The sequence below is a fragment of the Schistocerca americana genome, chromosome 5, assembly GCF_021461395.2.
Source record: "Schistocerca americana isolate TAMUIC-IGC-003095 chromosome 5, iqSchAmer2.1, whole genome shotgun sequence".
Lineage (NCBI taxonomy): Eukaryota > Metazoa > Arthropoda > Insecta > Orthoptera > Acrididae > Schistocerca > Schistocerca americana.
The window spans coordinates 613302777-613317724 of NC_060123.1; the positions used below are offsets into that span (position 1 = coordinate 613302777).

The 14948-nt window shown below is 43.1% G+C and overlaps 1 protein-coding gene and 1 pseudogene across 1 annotated transcript in view; one reads left to right on the plus strand and one right to left on the minus strand.

Annotated features, from left to right (window-relative positions):
- LOC124616032 (probable cytochrome P450 6a14) overlaps nt 1-14948 on the plus strand; it is a 54214-nt gene that overhangs the window by 18950 nt on the left and 20316 nt on the right. The window contains exons 4-5 of the mRNA XM_047144250.1: nt 1562-1752; nt 11966-12187. Of these exons, the coding sequence (XP_047000206.1) occupies nt 1562-1752; nt 11966-12187 (413 nt within the window). The remainder of the gene's footprint in view (nt 1-1561; nt 1753-11965; nt 12188-14948) is intronic.
- Nucleotides 5217-5334, minus strand: LOC124617000 (annotated as a pseudogene).

Below are 14948 nucleotides of genomic sequence, written 5' to 3' on the forward strand. Positions count from 1 at the left end.
AAGCACTTGTAGCTGTGCTTTATTTTCTTTACTGACCGATTGGAATAGCTAGTGGTTCCTGGAACCCTGTCATTCATAGTCTTGTATGCGATTTATTGTTTGCTCTTTTGCCCCTACCGTTTGGCTCTACTGCAACGGCGCTGGCACGTGCCAGATTAAGGACAACTTTCCCTGCACCTGCGGTGCCACGCTAGGTTGAAAAGAGATAGCAACCAGAACGTTCCAGCTGCACAGCAAGTTGGCAGTCGACACTCAACTGGGGCGGCCACCCTTTCGGAACAGAGGGATGGACTGGACCGGCACTCACGAAGAGGGTGCGTTTCTTCGTCAGTGCCGTGTTGTATCAGAGGAGCCCTGCCAACAGGGCACTTTCACTGTCTGCACGAATGTTCTTCTGATAGCGTCCTTCTCAGGCCATCCTGTTTAATTTACTGATAGCTTACATTCAATTTAGCAGCTGAAATGCAACGATGTTACTGTAAATGAAACACTAAAACTACAGGCTGACAATTACTGAACTATATAAAAAAAACGTAAATTAGTTACAAACTACGGCGTGCATACACTTTATTCGTGCTCCTCCCGGCGGAGGTTCGAGTCCTCCCTCGGCCGCGAGTATTTGAGTCGTCCTTAGCGTAAGGTAGTTTGAGTTAGAATAAATACTGTGTAACCTTACGGACTGATGACCTCAGCAGTTTCGTCCCATAAGACCTTACCACAAAATTCGGAATTTTACATTTTATTCGACATTTAAACGTCACTATATATTCGGATTTAGGTCATGACATGTTCTATATGATTGACATCATTGGCGATGATGTGGGGCAGACGAATAGCGAAATTCTGCATGACCCGCTCAAGTGTCAGAACATTGATGCTGTCGATGACCTCCTGTATGGCTGTTCTCAGCTCGGAATTCGTTTTGGGGTTATTGCTGTATTACTATCCCGAGAATATGATGGCCAATCGAGGTCCAAGCCAGTGGCCTCTGGATACCCCAGAGCCAGAATGCTGTCACCATAGTGCTCCTCCAGGACATCAAACACTCTCCTGCTTCGATTTGGTCGAGCTCCGTCATGCATGAACCACATTTTGTCTAAATCAGAGTCACTTTAGATAAAGGGGGTGAAATCGGTCTTCCAGAACCTTGGCGTACCGATGATTCCGTGACTGGACTTTTCACACCACACAGCCACCCGTTAAAGGTGAAGAGACTTCTCGAACGCGAAATGCGGATTCTCAGTCTTCCAAATGCGCCAATTTTGCTTATTGACGAACCCATCCAAATGAAAGTGGGCTTCGTCGCTAAACAAACCATACTAATTAACATCACGCCCCACGGCCAACCGTGGAGCTTGAACATCCTAACGCAATCTGTTCAAAAGTTATGACGATTTGATTTCGCATAGTTGAATAATTGTCACCCTGTATGTCGATGTTGCAAATTACGGAAAACGGTGTCGAGTTCCATAGACCTTTTTTTTTAAATTCTCTAATTTGCAGCACCGCGGTAAGAACAGTTGTAGATCACTAAAGACAAATTTCCTTGTGCTTCCTACAGTCCCAAGAGCAACTTGACTGAGGTGTCGCACTACTTCCGCAAGATGGTGAGCGACACGGTCAAGTACAGGGAGGACAACGGCGTGACGAGAAACGACTTCATGCACCTGCTGATCCAGCTGAAGAATGTGGGCTGCGTCGACAGCGACCGGCCGGGAGCAAACAAGCAGAAGGACGAGGACGACAAGTGGAGTGAGTGCTTTTCTCCTCTTTTTTTTTTGTCCTCAACTGTGACTGCTAGCGCTCCAGTAGTACAAAACACGAATGAGTTTCAGAGTATGGGACTTGCCACAGAAGAGATTCTGGATAAAAGATGAGTTGTAGCTAAAGTACGTCACTCTCGTATTACAAAAGTTATACTTGATTAATATATTAGCCGGCCGAAGTGGCCGTGCGGTTCTAGGTGCTGCAGTCTGGAACCGCGAGACCGCTACGGTCGCAGGTTCGAATCCTGCCTCGGGCATGGATGTGTGTGATGTCCTTAGGTTAGTTAGGTTTAACTAGTTCTAAGTTCTAGGGGACTAATGACCTCAGAAGTTGAGTCCCATAGTGCTCAAAGCCATTTGAACCATTTTTGATTAATATATTAGACACTAGTACTTTTCAGACCCCTCCGATTGTGAAGTCTCTTGGAGTATTTCAAGGGTAGGTCGGCAAACAATCCATCTTCCGTGCTATGTAAAAGAGTAGATAAAGATCAATCAAGTACCGGACCACTTAGTTTACTTAATATATAGGACTTAAACAGTCAAAGCTACCTATCTTTGTTAAAAAAGCTTCCAGTTTTCAAAAGAACTGATGATAGTGGACTAAAACACTAAAAAGCTTACAAACTAGAGTAGAAACGAGGGAGCAACAAACAGAGGAAAGGGGCGCGCTTACTACGTACATTTTTCGACAGCCTTGCAGACCTAACTGACTGTCAAGTCACTAGAGAGGGAAGCTGCGTGTGCAGGCCGCAACCCTAGCAGTAATTTCTGGAAACATCTTAGACATGAAGGTTAAAGAACCTTAAAGGCAGAGAAAACATCAAAGTAATCGTCAAATTAAGGCAGTTAAACTCATTAACTCGACGTTACAAGCGAGTCGTCGTCATTACAAGTCGTTGTGCTCACTGCTGAGCGTTGTGACCACATTAACCATGTTTCTCTATCCTGGACGGTTACCATCTCCTCTTAGAGCCTGCTGAAGAGGTAGGTAAGAGATGTTCCCGATCTGATCCACCCATCTGCTGGCCGCTCTCTTGTCCTCGATCTTCTCTCCCACGACTATTTTCTCTATGGTTTTTTTCATCTTTTCTCGCAATGTAGTTTAAGAACTGGAGAATTTTTTGGTTGACACAAGATGAAAGACACCTGGAGATACTGAATTGCTCAATAATGGACATATATGTTCTTCTTTCGGGCCACTACATGCGCAGCTTTCTGCGCCAACACCAATGCCCTAAGGGTCCACTTTTCCCAATCATAAAAGAAGACGGAAAATACGAGTGTTTCACGAAGCCGGACCCTTGTGTTTTTCGTTATTGCTTTGTTGTCAGATCTTGGTGAGCTTCTTTCTTGCCACTCGCTCTGGCGTGATCCGTCTTCTTACCTCATCTTCTCAGCTTCCATGAGTAGCAAATGGTTGGCCCAAGATAGATGCAAGATTGCACAACTTTCAGTTTCTTTAATCGACCTGTGAGTTGAACCTGGGCTCCTCAGTCAATTATCAGTATTTTGGGTTTTTAGAGATCAAGGTCCAGTCCACATGACAACTAACCTCCTTTAACTTTTATTAGTAGCTCAGCTAGTTCATCTTCCTTGGCAGCTAAAAGCACGGCTTCATCAGCAAATTGGAGGTTGTTAATAGTTTTACCACCAACGTAGACCTTACAGTCCAGCCAGCTAGTCCCAATGACAAGTTCTTTGTAGTTGTCGTACAGATGGGGGTGGGGAAGATTGAACATAACCTAACACCTTTTGATACACTGAAGAAATCAGATGTGCCAGCTCTTGTCTTCACAGCTGCGAGGTGATTATTCTACGGACTTCTGATAAGCGCTGTCAAGTGTGTTTGGACACCGAACTCTGCAAGCATTTCCGACAACTTATTAGACAAGAACACAAATCTCCCGCGATTTTTTCATTTTTCTTCTGATGTTGAGAATCCGTTCAAAAGTTCTTTTTCCTTCAACCAAACCTGCTTGTTCCCTGGATGTGTCAGGCTGAATGTATGGCCTCAAACCCTGGTTCAAGATGTAGAGCATAATTTTGATTGGGTGGGATATGAAAGCAAAAGCTCGTTAGTTGGAGCAGTTCCTGGTTGACTCTTTCATGTATAGGAGGATGGAGAGACTTCAACTAGTCTTCTGAACGCTCCCCAGTTTCCCATATTCTTGTACACATCGAATGCAGCACATAAACACTTTCCTGCCCCATTCCTTTGATAACTTTACCATATATACTGTCTACAAGGAGGGATTTATAGTTCTTGAGATACTGAATTACAGTGTCTGTTTCACTGCGTAATATTGTCGGTTACAAGGTAAGCTGCTCAATTCAAATGGTTCAAATGGCTCTGAGCACTACGGGACTTAACATCTCAGGTCGTCAGTCCCCTAGACTTAGAACTACTTAAACCTAACTAACCTAAGAACATCACAGACATCCATGCCCGAGGCAGGATTCGAACCTGCGACCATTGCAGCAGCGCGGTTCCTGACTGAAGCGCCTAGAACCGTTCGGCCATAGCGGCCGGCGGTAAGCTGCTCAACTGTCTGGCTTTCCATACTGTTGTTAATCCCAGAATACATAGCTTTTAACAATACTGTTTCCACCTTGCAATTGGCAACAGCCAAGGAGAAAAAAGAATGGTAACTGCAAGCAGGTTTCGCGAAATGAGGGTTCCATGGAAACTTAATTACGTATATGGGTAGTTCATCCATCCCAGCAATCAAGAACCTCGCCGATTTTGCCTGTCCCAAGAATTCTAAGGCTTTGGAGACTGTCTTATAACTACAAACTAACAATTTTAGAATTTTTTTCCCTTTACTTGTCCCGTGAAACGTTGCGTCCTGCGAAAATTCATGATTGTAGGACAATGGGAATTACTTTATAGGTTTCGACATGTGAGTTTGCGAGTATCAAAATATGTGACAGAAATGGCCTAGCTTTTGACTGTGCTGACATAGATTTTTAACACCGCCAGTGGACTGTAGACCTTAGTATGTGACATAAATTTTCTGAGAGAAAGGGCTCTTAACAGTCGGAAAGATTGACAGACGGACAAGACAGTAATACTATACGGGAACCGGTATCTGTCCGATCCTAGACTCCTGAATAAAACATGCCGCCTTTGTTAACTGTGAGGTCTACACCTGCAGTCCTGCAGTAGCCTAATGAATATTACTCTCCAGCACCAAAATCCCATACGAAGAAGATTCGGCGCACGGATTCACATATAGCACCTAAAAACTAAAACTCCTCCCGAACAGACCATGAAGGCCCAACGGGTCCCCACTGGCCGCCGTGTCATCCTTAGCCCATAGGCGTCACTGGATGCGGATATGGAGGGGCATGTGGTCCCAGCGGTATGTCAGTTTCCGAGACCGGAGCCGCTACTTCTCAATCAAGGAGCTCCTCAGTTTGCCTCACAAGGGCTGAGTGCATCCCGCTTGCCAACAGCGCGTGGCAGACCGGATGGTCACCCATCCAAGTGCTTGCCCAGCCCGACAGCGCTTAACTTCGGTGATCTGACGGGAACCGGTGTTACCACTGCGGTAAGGCCGTAGACCACGTATAGCACCTAGGCTGAAAATTAAAGGTATTCACTTCTCACTACTCGCTTTTCAGGGCAGTGCATAGCGGAGTAGATACGTGTCTTAGCAATCGACTAATCCCCGTACCTCACTCTAGCTGGCACTGTTCTATCCCTTCAGCTCCCCTGCCACATGCCATTGTCCTCCACACCTTCATCGTGACGCTGCATCCCCCCCCCACTCCCCCTGTTTTCATGTCCCCTCAAACGTATTCTGTGCGACCTTGGCACAGAATTATCCCTGAGAGATTATATTTGTTGAAAGATGGATCGGCCAAATTAATGTGCTGGCTGCTGCACGATGTGTCTTACCCTGTTGTTGTATAGGTGTTAACTAAAGTCTTCACAACGGATTAAAGTGATCAACAACTGTTGAATTCTAAATGCCTCCTCTAATGTATTGCGCGGAAAAACTCGAATAACCCCGTAGCCGCCCAGATAAAGACAGATAAGCATCCTAGAAAGCCATCGTCAGGTACACGGAACTGCTAAAATCAGCCTCTGCAGAACATTGTCTGCAGACTACAAAAACACCGAGATTCTCATTACGGCTTCTCCTTTCTGGCCTCACCACACGATCCGCAGCATTGATGATTTAATTAACAAGAAGTCTGACACAACTCGAGAAATACGCGGATTCTGGCATTGACGGTGTTACTCAGATCCAAGAGTGCCATATCCATAAAACTGCTGTCCAATATCCTTGACATGCATTTGTTGTAGAATCTTAGTGCATATTCTCAGCTCGTTTATATCCTGAGCAAAATAGAAAAGACACACTACAAAGGAATTATCTGAATCAGACGGAAATAGGTAGATATGACGTACATGGCAGACAAACAAATGATTATAATTTCAGAAAAATTGTGTGATTTATTTAAGAGAAATAGCTTTACAAATTGAGCGAGTCAATAACGAGATGGTTCACCTCTCTACGTTATGCAAACAGGCAATCGGTTTGGCGTTGATGGACAGGGCTGGCGGATGTCCTCTGGAGAGGTATGGTAAAAATTCTGCCCAACTGGCGCGTTATAAAATGTGAAAAGGAAAATCCTTAGGCTCAATCTAGATATACTGGGGGCAAATCAAGTGAAACGGAAAGAACGTAAGGATGTATAACCAGACGAGTATAGAGTAACAACAACAACAGAAAATGGTATAATGAGGATAGGATACGCTGTGAATGGAAAAGTAAGGCAGAGACCGAGTTACTGTGAGCAGTTCATTGACAGGGTCGTTCTCATTAAGATCGACAGCAAACCAACACCGACGACGATGATTCACATATACATGCCGACGTCACAAGCTGAAGAAGAAGAATCAGAGAAGTATACGAGGATACTGAACGGGTAATTAAGTACGTAAAGGAAGCTGAAAATCTAGTAGTCACGGGGGACTGGAATGCAATTGTAGGGGAATGAGCAGAGGAATGGGTTACAGGAGAATATGGGCTTGGGACAAGGATAAAGACTAACTGAGTTCTGCAATAAATTTCAGCTAATACTAGCGAATACCCTATTCAGGAATAATAAGAGGAGGAACTATAATTGGGAAAGGCTGGGAGATACGGTAACATTTCACTTAGATTTGATCATGGTCAGACAGATACTCCGAAATCAGATACTGGATTTGTAAGGCGTACCTACGAGCAGATATAGACTCAGGTCTCAATTTAGTAGTGATGAGGAGTAGGCTGAAGTTTAAGAGACTACTCAGGAACAATCAATGCACAAAGAAATTGGATACGTAAGTACTAAGGAATTAGAGGTACGATTGAAGTTCTTTAAGGCTATAGATATTGCGATCACTAATAGTTCAGCAGACACTTCTGCTGAAGAGGAATGGACGTCTCTAAAAAGGGTAATCACAGACGTTGGAAAGAAAAATCTTAGATCAAAGAAGGTGACTGCGAAGAAACCATAGGTAACAGGAAAAATACTTCAGTTGATCGATGAAAGAAGGAAGTACAAAAATGTTCAGGGAAATTCAAGAATACAGAAAGACAAGTCACTTACGAATAAAACAGATCGAAAGCTCAGGGAAACTAAGGTAAAGTGGCTGCTTGAAAAATGTGAAGAAATCGAAAAAGAAATGATTGTTGGAAGGACTGACGCAGTATATAGAAAAGTCAATTTAAACCAAGGGTGGTGACATTAAGAGCGCAGTGGAAATTCCTCTGTTAAATGCAGAGCAGAGAGCAAATAGGTGGAAGGAGTACATTGGAGGCCTCTATAAGGGGGAGATTTGTCTGGGAGAAGAAACGGCAGTCGGTGTGGAAGAGATAGGTCACCCAGTATCAGAGACAGAACTTAAAAGAGCTTTGGAAGACTTAAGGTCAAAGAAGGGATACATAACATGAAATCAGAATTTCTAAAATCATTTGGGGAAGTGAAAATAAAACGACTACTCACGTTGGTGTGTGGACTGCATGAGTCTGGCATTATACCATCAAACATTCGGGGAAAGATCATCTACACAATTCCGAAGATTGCAAGAGCTGACAAGTGCGAGAATTATCGTACATTTAGCTTAACAGCTCATGCATCCAAGTCGCTGACAAGAGTAATATACAGCAGAATGGAAAAGAAAACTGAGGGTGTGCTCGATGACGATCACTTTAGCTATAGAAAAGGTGAAAGGCACCAGAGAAACAATTCTGACGCTGCAGCTGATAATGGAAGTAAAACTAAAGAAAAACCAAGACACGTCCATAGGATCTGTCGACTTGGAAAAAGCTTTCGACAATGTAAAATGGTGCACGATGTTTGAAATTCTGAGAAAAAGAGGGGTACGCTTTAGGAAAAAACGGGTAATGCACAGTATGTACGTGAGTCAAGAGGGAACAGTAAGAGTGGTCGACCAAGAAAGAACTGCTCGGATAGAAAATGATGAGCCGGCCAGTGTGGCCGAGCGGTTCTAGGCGCTTCAGTCTGGAACCGCGCGACCGCTACGGTCGCATGTTCGAATCCTGCCTCGGGCATGGATGTGTGTAATGTCATTAAGTTAGTAGTTCTAAGTTCTAGGGGATTTATGACCTCAGCTGTTAAGTCCCATAGTGCTCAGAGCCATTTTTTTGAAAATGATGTAAACGAGGGATGCAGTTTTTCTTCTCTGTTGTTCAATATATACATCGAAGAAGCAATAACGGAAATTAAAGAAAAATTCGAGGGTGGAGTTAAAATTCAAGGTGAGGGGATATCAGTGATAAGATTCGCTGATGACATTGTTACTCTCAGTGAAAGTGAAGAAGAATTACAGGCCCTTCTGAATGGAATGAGTAGTCCAATGAGTACAAAATATGGATTGAGTAAGTCGAGAAAGACGAAAGTAATGAGAAGTAGCAGAAACGAGAACAACGAGAAACTTAACATCAGGATTGAGGATCACGAAGTAGATGAAGTTAAGAAATTCTACTACCTTGGCAGCAAAATATCCCACAACCGACGGAGCAAGGAAGACATAAAAAGCAGGCTAGCGCCGTCAAAAAGAACATTCATGGCCAAGAGAAGTCTGCTAGTATCAAACATGGACGTTAATTTGAGGAACAAATTTGTGAGAATGTATGTTTGGTGCACAGAATTGTATGGTAGTGAAACATGGACTGTGGGAAAATCAGAACAGAACAGAATCAAACCATTTGATATGCCACAGAAGAATGTTAAAAATTAGGTTAACTGTCAATAAGAGCAATGAGAAAGTTCTCAGCCGAATCAGCAAGGAAGGGAATATATGGAAAAAAAACCGTAAGGAGGAAGATACACAATGGTAGGACATCTATTAAGATATCATGGAATGTCTTCAGTGGTACCAATACTACTGCGGGTTTTAAACTGCAGAGAAAGGCGGAAATAATTCTCTTTCTATTCAATGGAGGTAAGAAACATTTCACTCTTTCGTATTGTCTGGTTATCTATCTCTTTCCAAGCACTAATCCCGACATGCGGGGTCTGCTGGTTAATTGGATGTACCATGTTAATTTGAAGCGGTGGTCAGATGCCCTTCCTGACTCAACACCATACCCCTCAGGAAGGAATGAATGTATCCCATCTGCCTGTGTCTAGTGTAATCCATGGAATAGTGCAAATGTGTTCAGATGTCCGTGAGTCGTGTAACTGAGGCGGAACGTGGGAACCAGCCTAGTATTCACATAGCTGGATGTGAAAAACCGCCTAAAAACAACATCCAGGCTGGCTGGCCCACCGGCCTTCGTCGTTAATCCGGTTTGCGGATTCGATGTCTGGTTATAACCCTGTTTATTGACTCGGGAAAGCTGGGTCGATTTCTCATCAAATTACACGTTTTCTGTGTATTATTTCATGAGGTCTCTTTTTATTTTTCTGTATGCAGGATCAGCTAATAGTTGCGGGGCACCTCCGTTGTCCGGTTTGGTGACCACAATACGTCTGTCGCTCTTTATGAAATGAAGACCCTCTCCTTCCCGCACCGATGTGTTGCTTTTGAGCGGTTTCGTTTTCCGTAGGATTCTCAATACGTCCTGTCTTACTTCTACCTTCGGAAGTGAAAACAGGGATGCATCGATACCACTGACAATTCCTTCAGCGGGGGATCTCTTAGATTTGGCTGCGGAATTCACACTTTTGCCCACAACAGAGATGTCTCCTGCATCGAGCTCACCCAACAATGACTACTCATTTTTGATCCAGAATACAGTCTTTCTGTACACTTTGTACGTCGGTTTCTTGAACATCCCTTTTTGGTTTGTATCTTGTTAACCCCATAGCCTTGTAGAATGGTTGAACGTTATACTGTCCCCTTTATCCAAGTTTTGAGGAGAAAGAATTCTCGCCAGTGGAAAATGTAAAGCAATTAAAATAGAGCAGAACTGTGTCAGCTTCTTTCCCGAAGTTCTTCCCTAGTCCTTTTATAGATCGTCAAGGCATGATTTGTCTGAACTTGACGATTAGTTCTGATGAAATTGGCGATAACGTCGTTATCACGACAACAGGAGAAAAGAACCTGATCATTAAGTAATTTACGTCTTGTTCTTCGGAGGTTCTCCTGCCCTCCAAGAACGGTCTAAACATCTTGCCCATACGAGCGTTCTTTGTTCGTCTGCAGGTTTTCGTAGCAGCCCTCATTGAATGGAAAATAATGTAAGTTGTCAGACAGCTTCAAGTTCCTCTTAAAACTCTTTCTTCACAATCGACGTTTCGATCTTTCTGTTGGGATGTTTCTTCTCAGGGTCTTCTGGTATCTTCAGTTAGCTGAACATTTTCAAGGACGATTATCGTGTTCACTTATAAACGAAATTGCCATTTCGAATGTCTGTTTGTCGAGAGAAAGGTATCACATGTTTTTCAGATACCTTGTACAAAGAAAGGAATCACAGCTTCAAATTCAGCACATTTCCCAGGTTTCGGTCCTCTGTAGAATTTCCGTGATGAAACGAGAGCTTGCAGTTTATTCTCCATCGTATTTGGTTTATCCAAACCACACTTAGGCGTACACTTCACTAAACTGATAATTGCGACTTTGAAACTAATTTCATAAATGCGCTAAACTTCCAAGTTTGTAGATGATTTTCTTTCAAAGTTACCACTCGCTGGTGCGCATTAAGTTACTCGGACAAGATTGTGCCTCCATGACCGTGTAAGATAACGGAACTGTGATCACTATAACAAACATTGCCTAAACGAAACTTCAACAACAGGAGGCAGTTATATCGTTACCTTAGTTACAGGAATTTATTTCCAAACACCAGGGATATTCAAAAAATAATCGTGCAGAGAAGACACAGTGTAATTTTTCGCGACTTTTATTCGGGGCAATAAGAGATTTGACAGAAACGAGAACCGTCATTCAAAATATTAAAATGACGAAAACAAGTGGAAGCTTCCGAGAAGAAGTTTGCTTTATCAATGGAATTGGCTGTTATAGAAAGAACTTACAAAACAAGAGAGTAATGGTTGAATGAATGTACATTTGTTTGGTATTCATTTGTTTCGACTCGTGCGTATTGTAAGAAAGGTAATACCAAAATTTACGTGCTTTAAACCTTAAAACTAAGAGGTGTATAGTGTTAATGCTTACTCTTACAAATCTTATTTATTTATTTATTTATTGTTCCGTGGGACCAAATTAAGGAGAAGTCTCCATGGTCATGGAACGAGTCAATACATGGAATCATAACACGATAGTAGAATCAGATAAAATGAAATATAAAAAACATGTTCAGGCGATAAGTCTTAAGTTTAAATAAAGAAAATCAACAATGTAACACTGGAATTTGCTTAATTTTTTAGCTCTTCATTTACCAGTTCTTACATTGAAAACAAAATGACATTAGAAATTCTTGCAAAGCTGAAATGTCAGTGCAGAAAATTTTTCTGGACACCGTGAGATGCCGGCCTGTGTGACCGAGCGGTTCTAGGCGCTTCAGTCGGGAACTGCGCTGCTGCTACAGTCGCAGGTTCGAATACATGCCCGAGGCAGGATTCGAACCTGCGACCGTAGCAGCAGCGCGGTTCCAGACTGTAGCGCCTAGAACCGCTCGGTCAGATGTTAAGTCCCATAGTGATTAGAGCCATTTGAACCATTTGAACACCGCGAGATGGGAGAGTGAAAGAATCCCGGCGTACTGTTCCAGGACTGTCCATTGATGAAGTCGCTGCCCAGGCGTTCGTCTTCTTCATCGCGGGCTTCGAGACGTCCTCGACTACCATGAGCTTCGCCCTCCACGAACTCGCCTACCATCCGAAGGACCAAGCGCGTCTGCAGACGGAAATCGACGCAGTTCTGAAGCAGCACGGTGGGCAAATCACCTATGAGGCAGTCAATAGCATGCCCTACCTCGAAAAAGTCGTTGCAGGTACGTAGGAATTCCTGCCGCAACATTTTTGACTCACATCACGCTGGTCTGCCTTGTAGCGGATAAGTGTAGCACTGGTCCTGGTACTTTACACAGGAAAACATTTCTGCTGTAGAGTCTTGTACTGTAAGGAATCAAGGGAGAAGACGTTGTTATGGGTGGCCTGCATCCTCTTTCTACAACACAAATGCGCACGTAGTTTAATATGGTTCTTTACTTACCTGAAGCTGCTACTTAATTTTAATATTCATATTTAATTTTCATATTCGTGTTACAAGTTCCTCAGCAGTAGCACTATTGCAGACATATCGGTAATCTTGGTACTAAAACTTTAGCCTCAGTGGTATAGTCACACTTCTTGTCGCTATGCACTGTCGTAGCCTGAGAGGGTCAGTGAGGCACTCCAATCAGCGAGGGCGGTCTAAATACCTGCGGTCGAGAGGGCGTTGGTGGCGTATTGTTTGTCGGTGTGTCTCTGGCCTCTCTCGTGATAGGCGCGCTTCATCATGCGCCTACTATCGATCGTCGAGCTGTATCTTTGCCTACCGGTATGCTGGCGACAGCTTACGCCAGCACAATTTCTGTATATTACCTGCATCTGAACAACTGTATTAGTCTAGGCGGTACGTAAGCATACGGTGAACCAGGACTGTGTTGCGATTCTTCTAGATAATCTAGGAGCTAGTGTCGAATGGTCGCAGATGTAGTCCCTCTTGAGGAAAATAAACGAACTAAATGCAATTTGTTAGCGTATTAGTTCATAAGAAAATGCAATATTTTCGATTAAAAGCAACACGCTACACGGTTTAGGTCATACAGTTTTATTTTTCGTAATCTTTTGCGATTTACGAAGTGGTGGTAAAGCTGACACCTAAGAGAACAGTTAAAAGCTTTTTTGCTCATTTCGCTGTGTATAATTCGTGCATATTTATACGAGGGGCGGTCAATAAGCAATGCAACAAATTTTTCTCCCTACCAATTTCGGTTCAAAAAATGCGGAATGTGTTGTGGGACATAGTGGAGTGTACCCGCTTCAGCCCCTATAGTTTCACGAAGTTCGTGTAGGTAGCGACTCTATACGCAGACTTCGAAATGGCGTTTGTAACCTACTTGCGTTCCAAGCAGAGAGCTGTCACTGAGTTTCTTTTGGCGGAAAACAAGAGTATCGCTGATATTCGTAGGCGCTTGCACAATGTCTACGGAGACCTGGCAGTGAACAAAAACATCGTGATTCGTTGGGCGAGGCGTCTGTCATCATTGCAACATGGTACGTGTAAACCTGTCCGATCTATCGTGGGCCGAATAGCATCACGCAGCAGTTACTCTTGAAATGTTGGAACGTGTGGACGCTCTAATTCGAGATGATCGACGGATCACAATCAAACGCTTCGCTGCACAACTGAACGTCTCTGTTGGTAGTGCTGACAATCTCATCCACCAGTTGGGGTGCTCAAAGGTACGTGCCCATTGAGTTCCTAGCTGCCTAACTAAAGACCATAAAGATCAACGAAGGACGATCTATGCGGAATTACGAGGGTGATCGTGACAATTTCTTGTCGAACATCGTCACGGGCAGTGAAACATGGGTTCATCACTTCAGTACCCCACTCTAAGTGTAAATGGTTGCGCAAAAATACTTCACCTCTTAGGAGTTAAAAAATCTCAGCAAATAGGGAGCATCATGACAGATACAGGGATTAATGACCACAAGGTCCACCGCAACATCCACATCCAGCAAAAGTCAATCCGAAATATATCTATTTAAAAAATTCTTCCCAACTGACTATATAATTGCAGACCAGACGTGTCTTACGTTCAAAGAAACAGTACCTGCAGCAGTTGATGACTTATACCGAATAAATTAATAAAACATGCTGCTGATTCCCCATGGTACACAAAAGAGGTCAGAACACTTGCAAAGGAACGAAAAAAGCAGCGAGATTTAAAAGAACACAAAATCTCCAGCATTATGGATATTTTACTGAAGCTCTTAACTTAAGGCAGACTTCAATGTGAGATGCTTTTAACAGCTTCCACAACGAAACTCTGTCTCGATATCGTATAAAGTACACTATCAGCAACACATAATCAATACCTTCGCTGCGCGATTAACGATGGGAATACGACCGATGTCAGCGCCACCAAAGCGGAGTTACTAAACACAGTTTTCCGAAATTCCATCTCCAAAGAAGTACATATTCCAGAATTCGAATGAAGAACAGCTGTTAACATAAGTAACTTACAATTAGAAATAAATATACTAGGTGTAGCGAAGCAGCTTAAATCAATTAAGAAAGGCTTAGTATAATTAAGCACTTTAAATCAACTAGTAAAGGAAGGTCTTCTGATCTAGATAGTATAGCAGTTAGGTTCCTTTGCAAACATATACAACCGCTCGCCCGTACCTAAAGACTGCAAAGTTTCACAGGTCACTCCAATACTCAAGAAAAGAAATAGAGGTAATTCGATGAATTACAGACCCGCATCACTGACGTGGATTTGCAGTGGGATTTTGGTACATATACTGTGTTTGAACATTGTGAATTATTTCGAAGATAATGGATTGTTGACACACAGTCAACACGAATTCAGAAAGGAGTTACTGATAGGAGATCTCAAATTGATTCCATGTTTCTAGATTTCCAGACAACTTTCGGCACCATTCCACCTGAGAGGCATGTAATTACATTGCGTATCCATGGAATGTCGTTTCAATTGTACGACTGGATTCGTGGTTTCCTCTCCGAAAGGTATAGTGCGT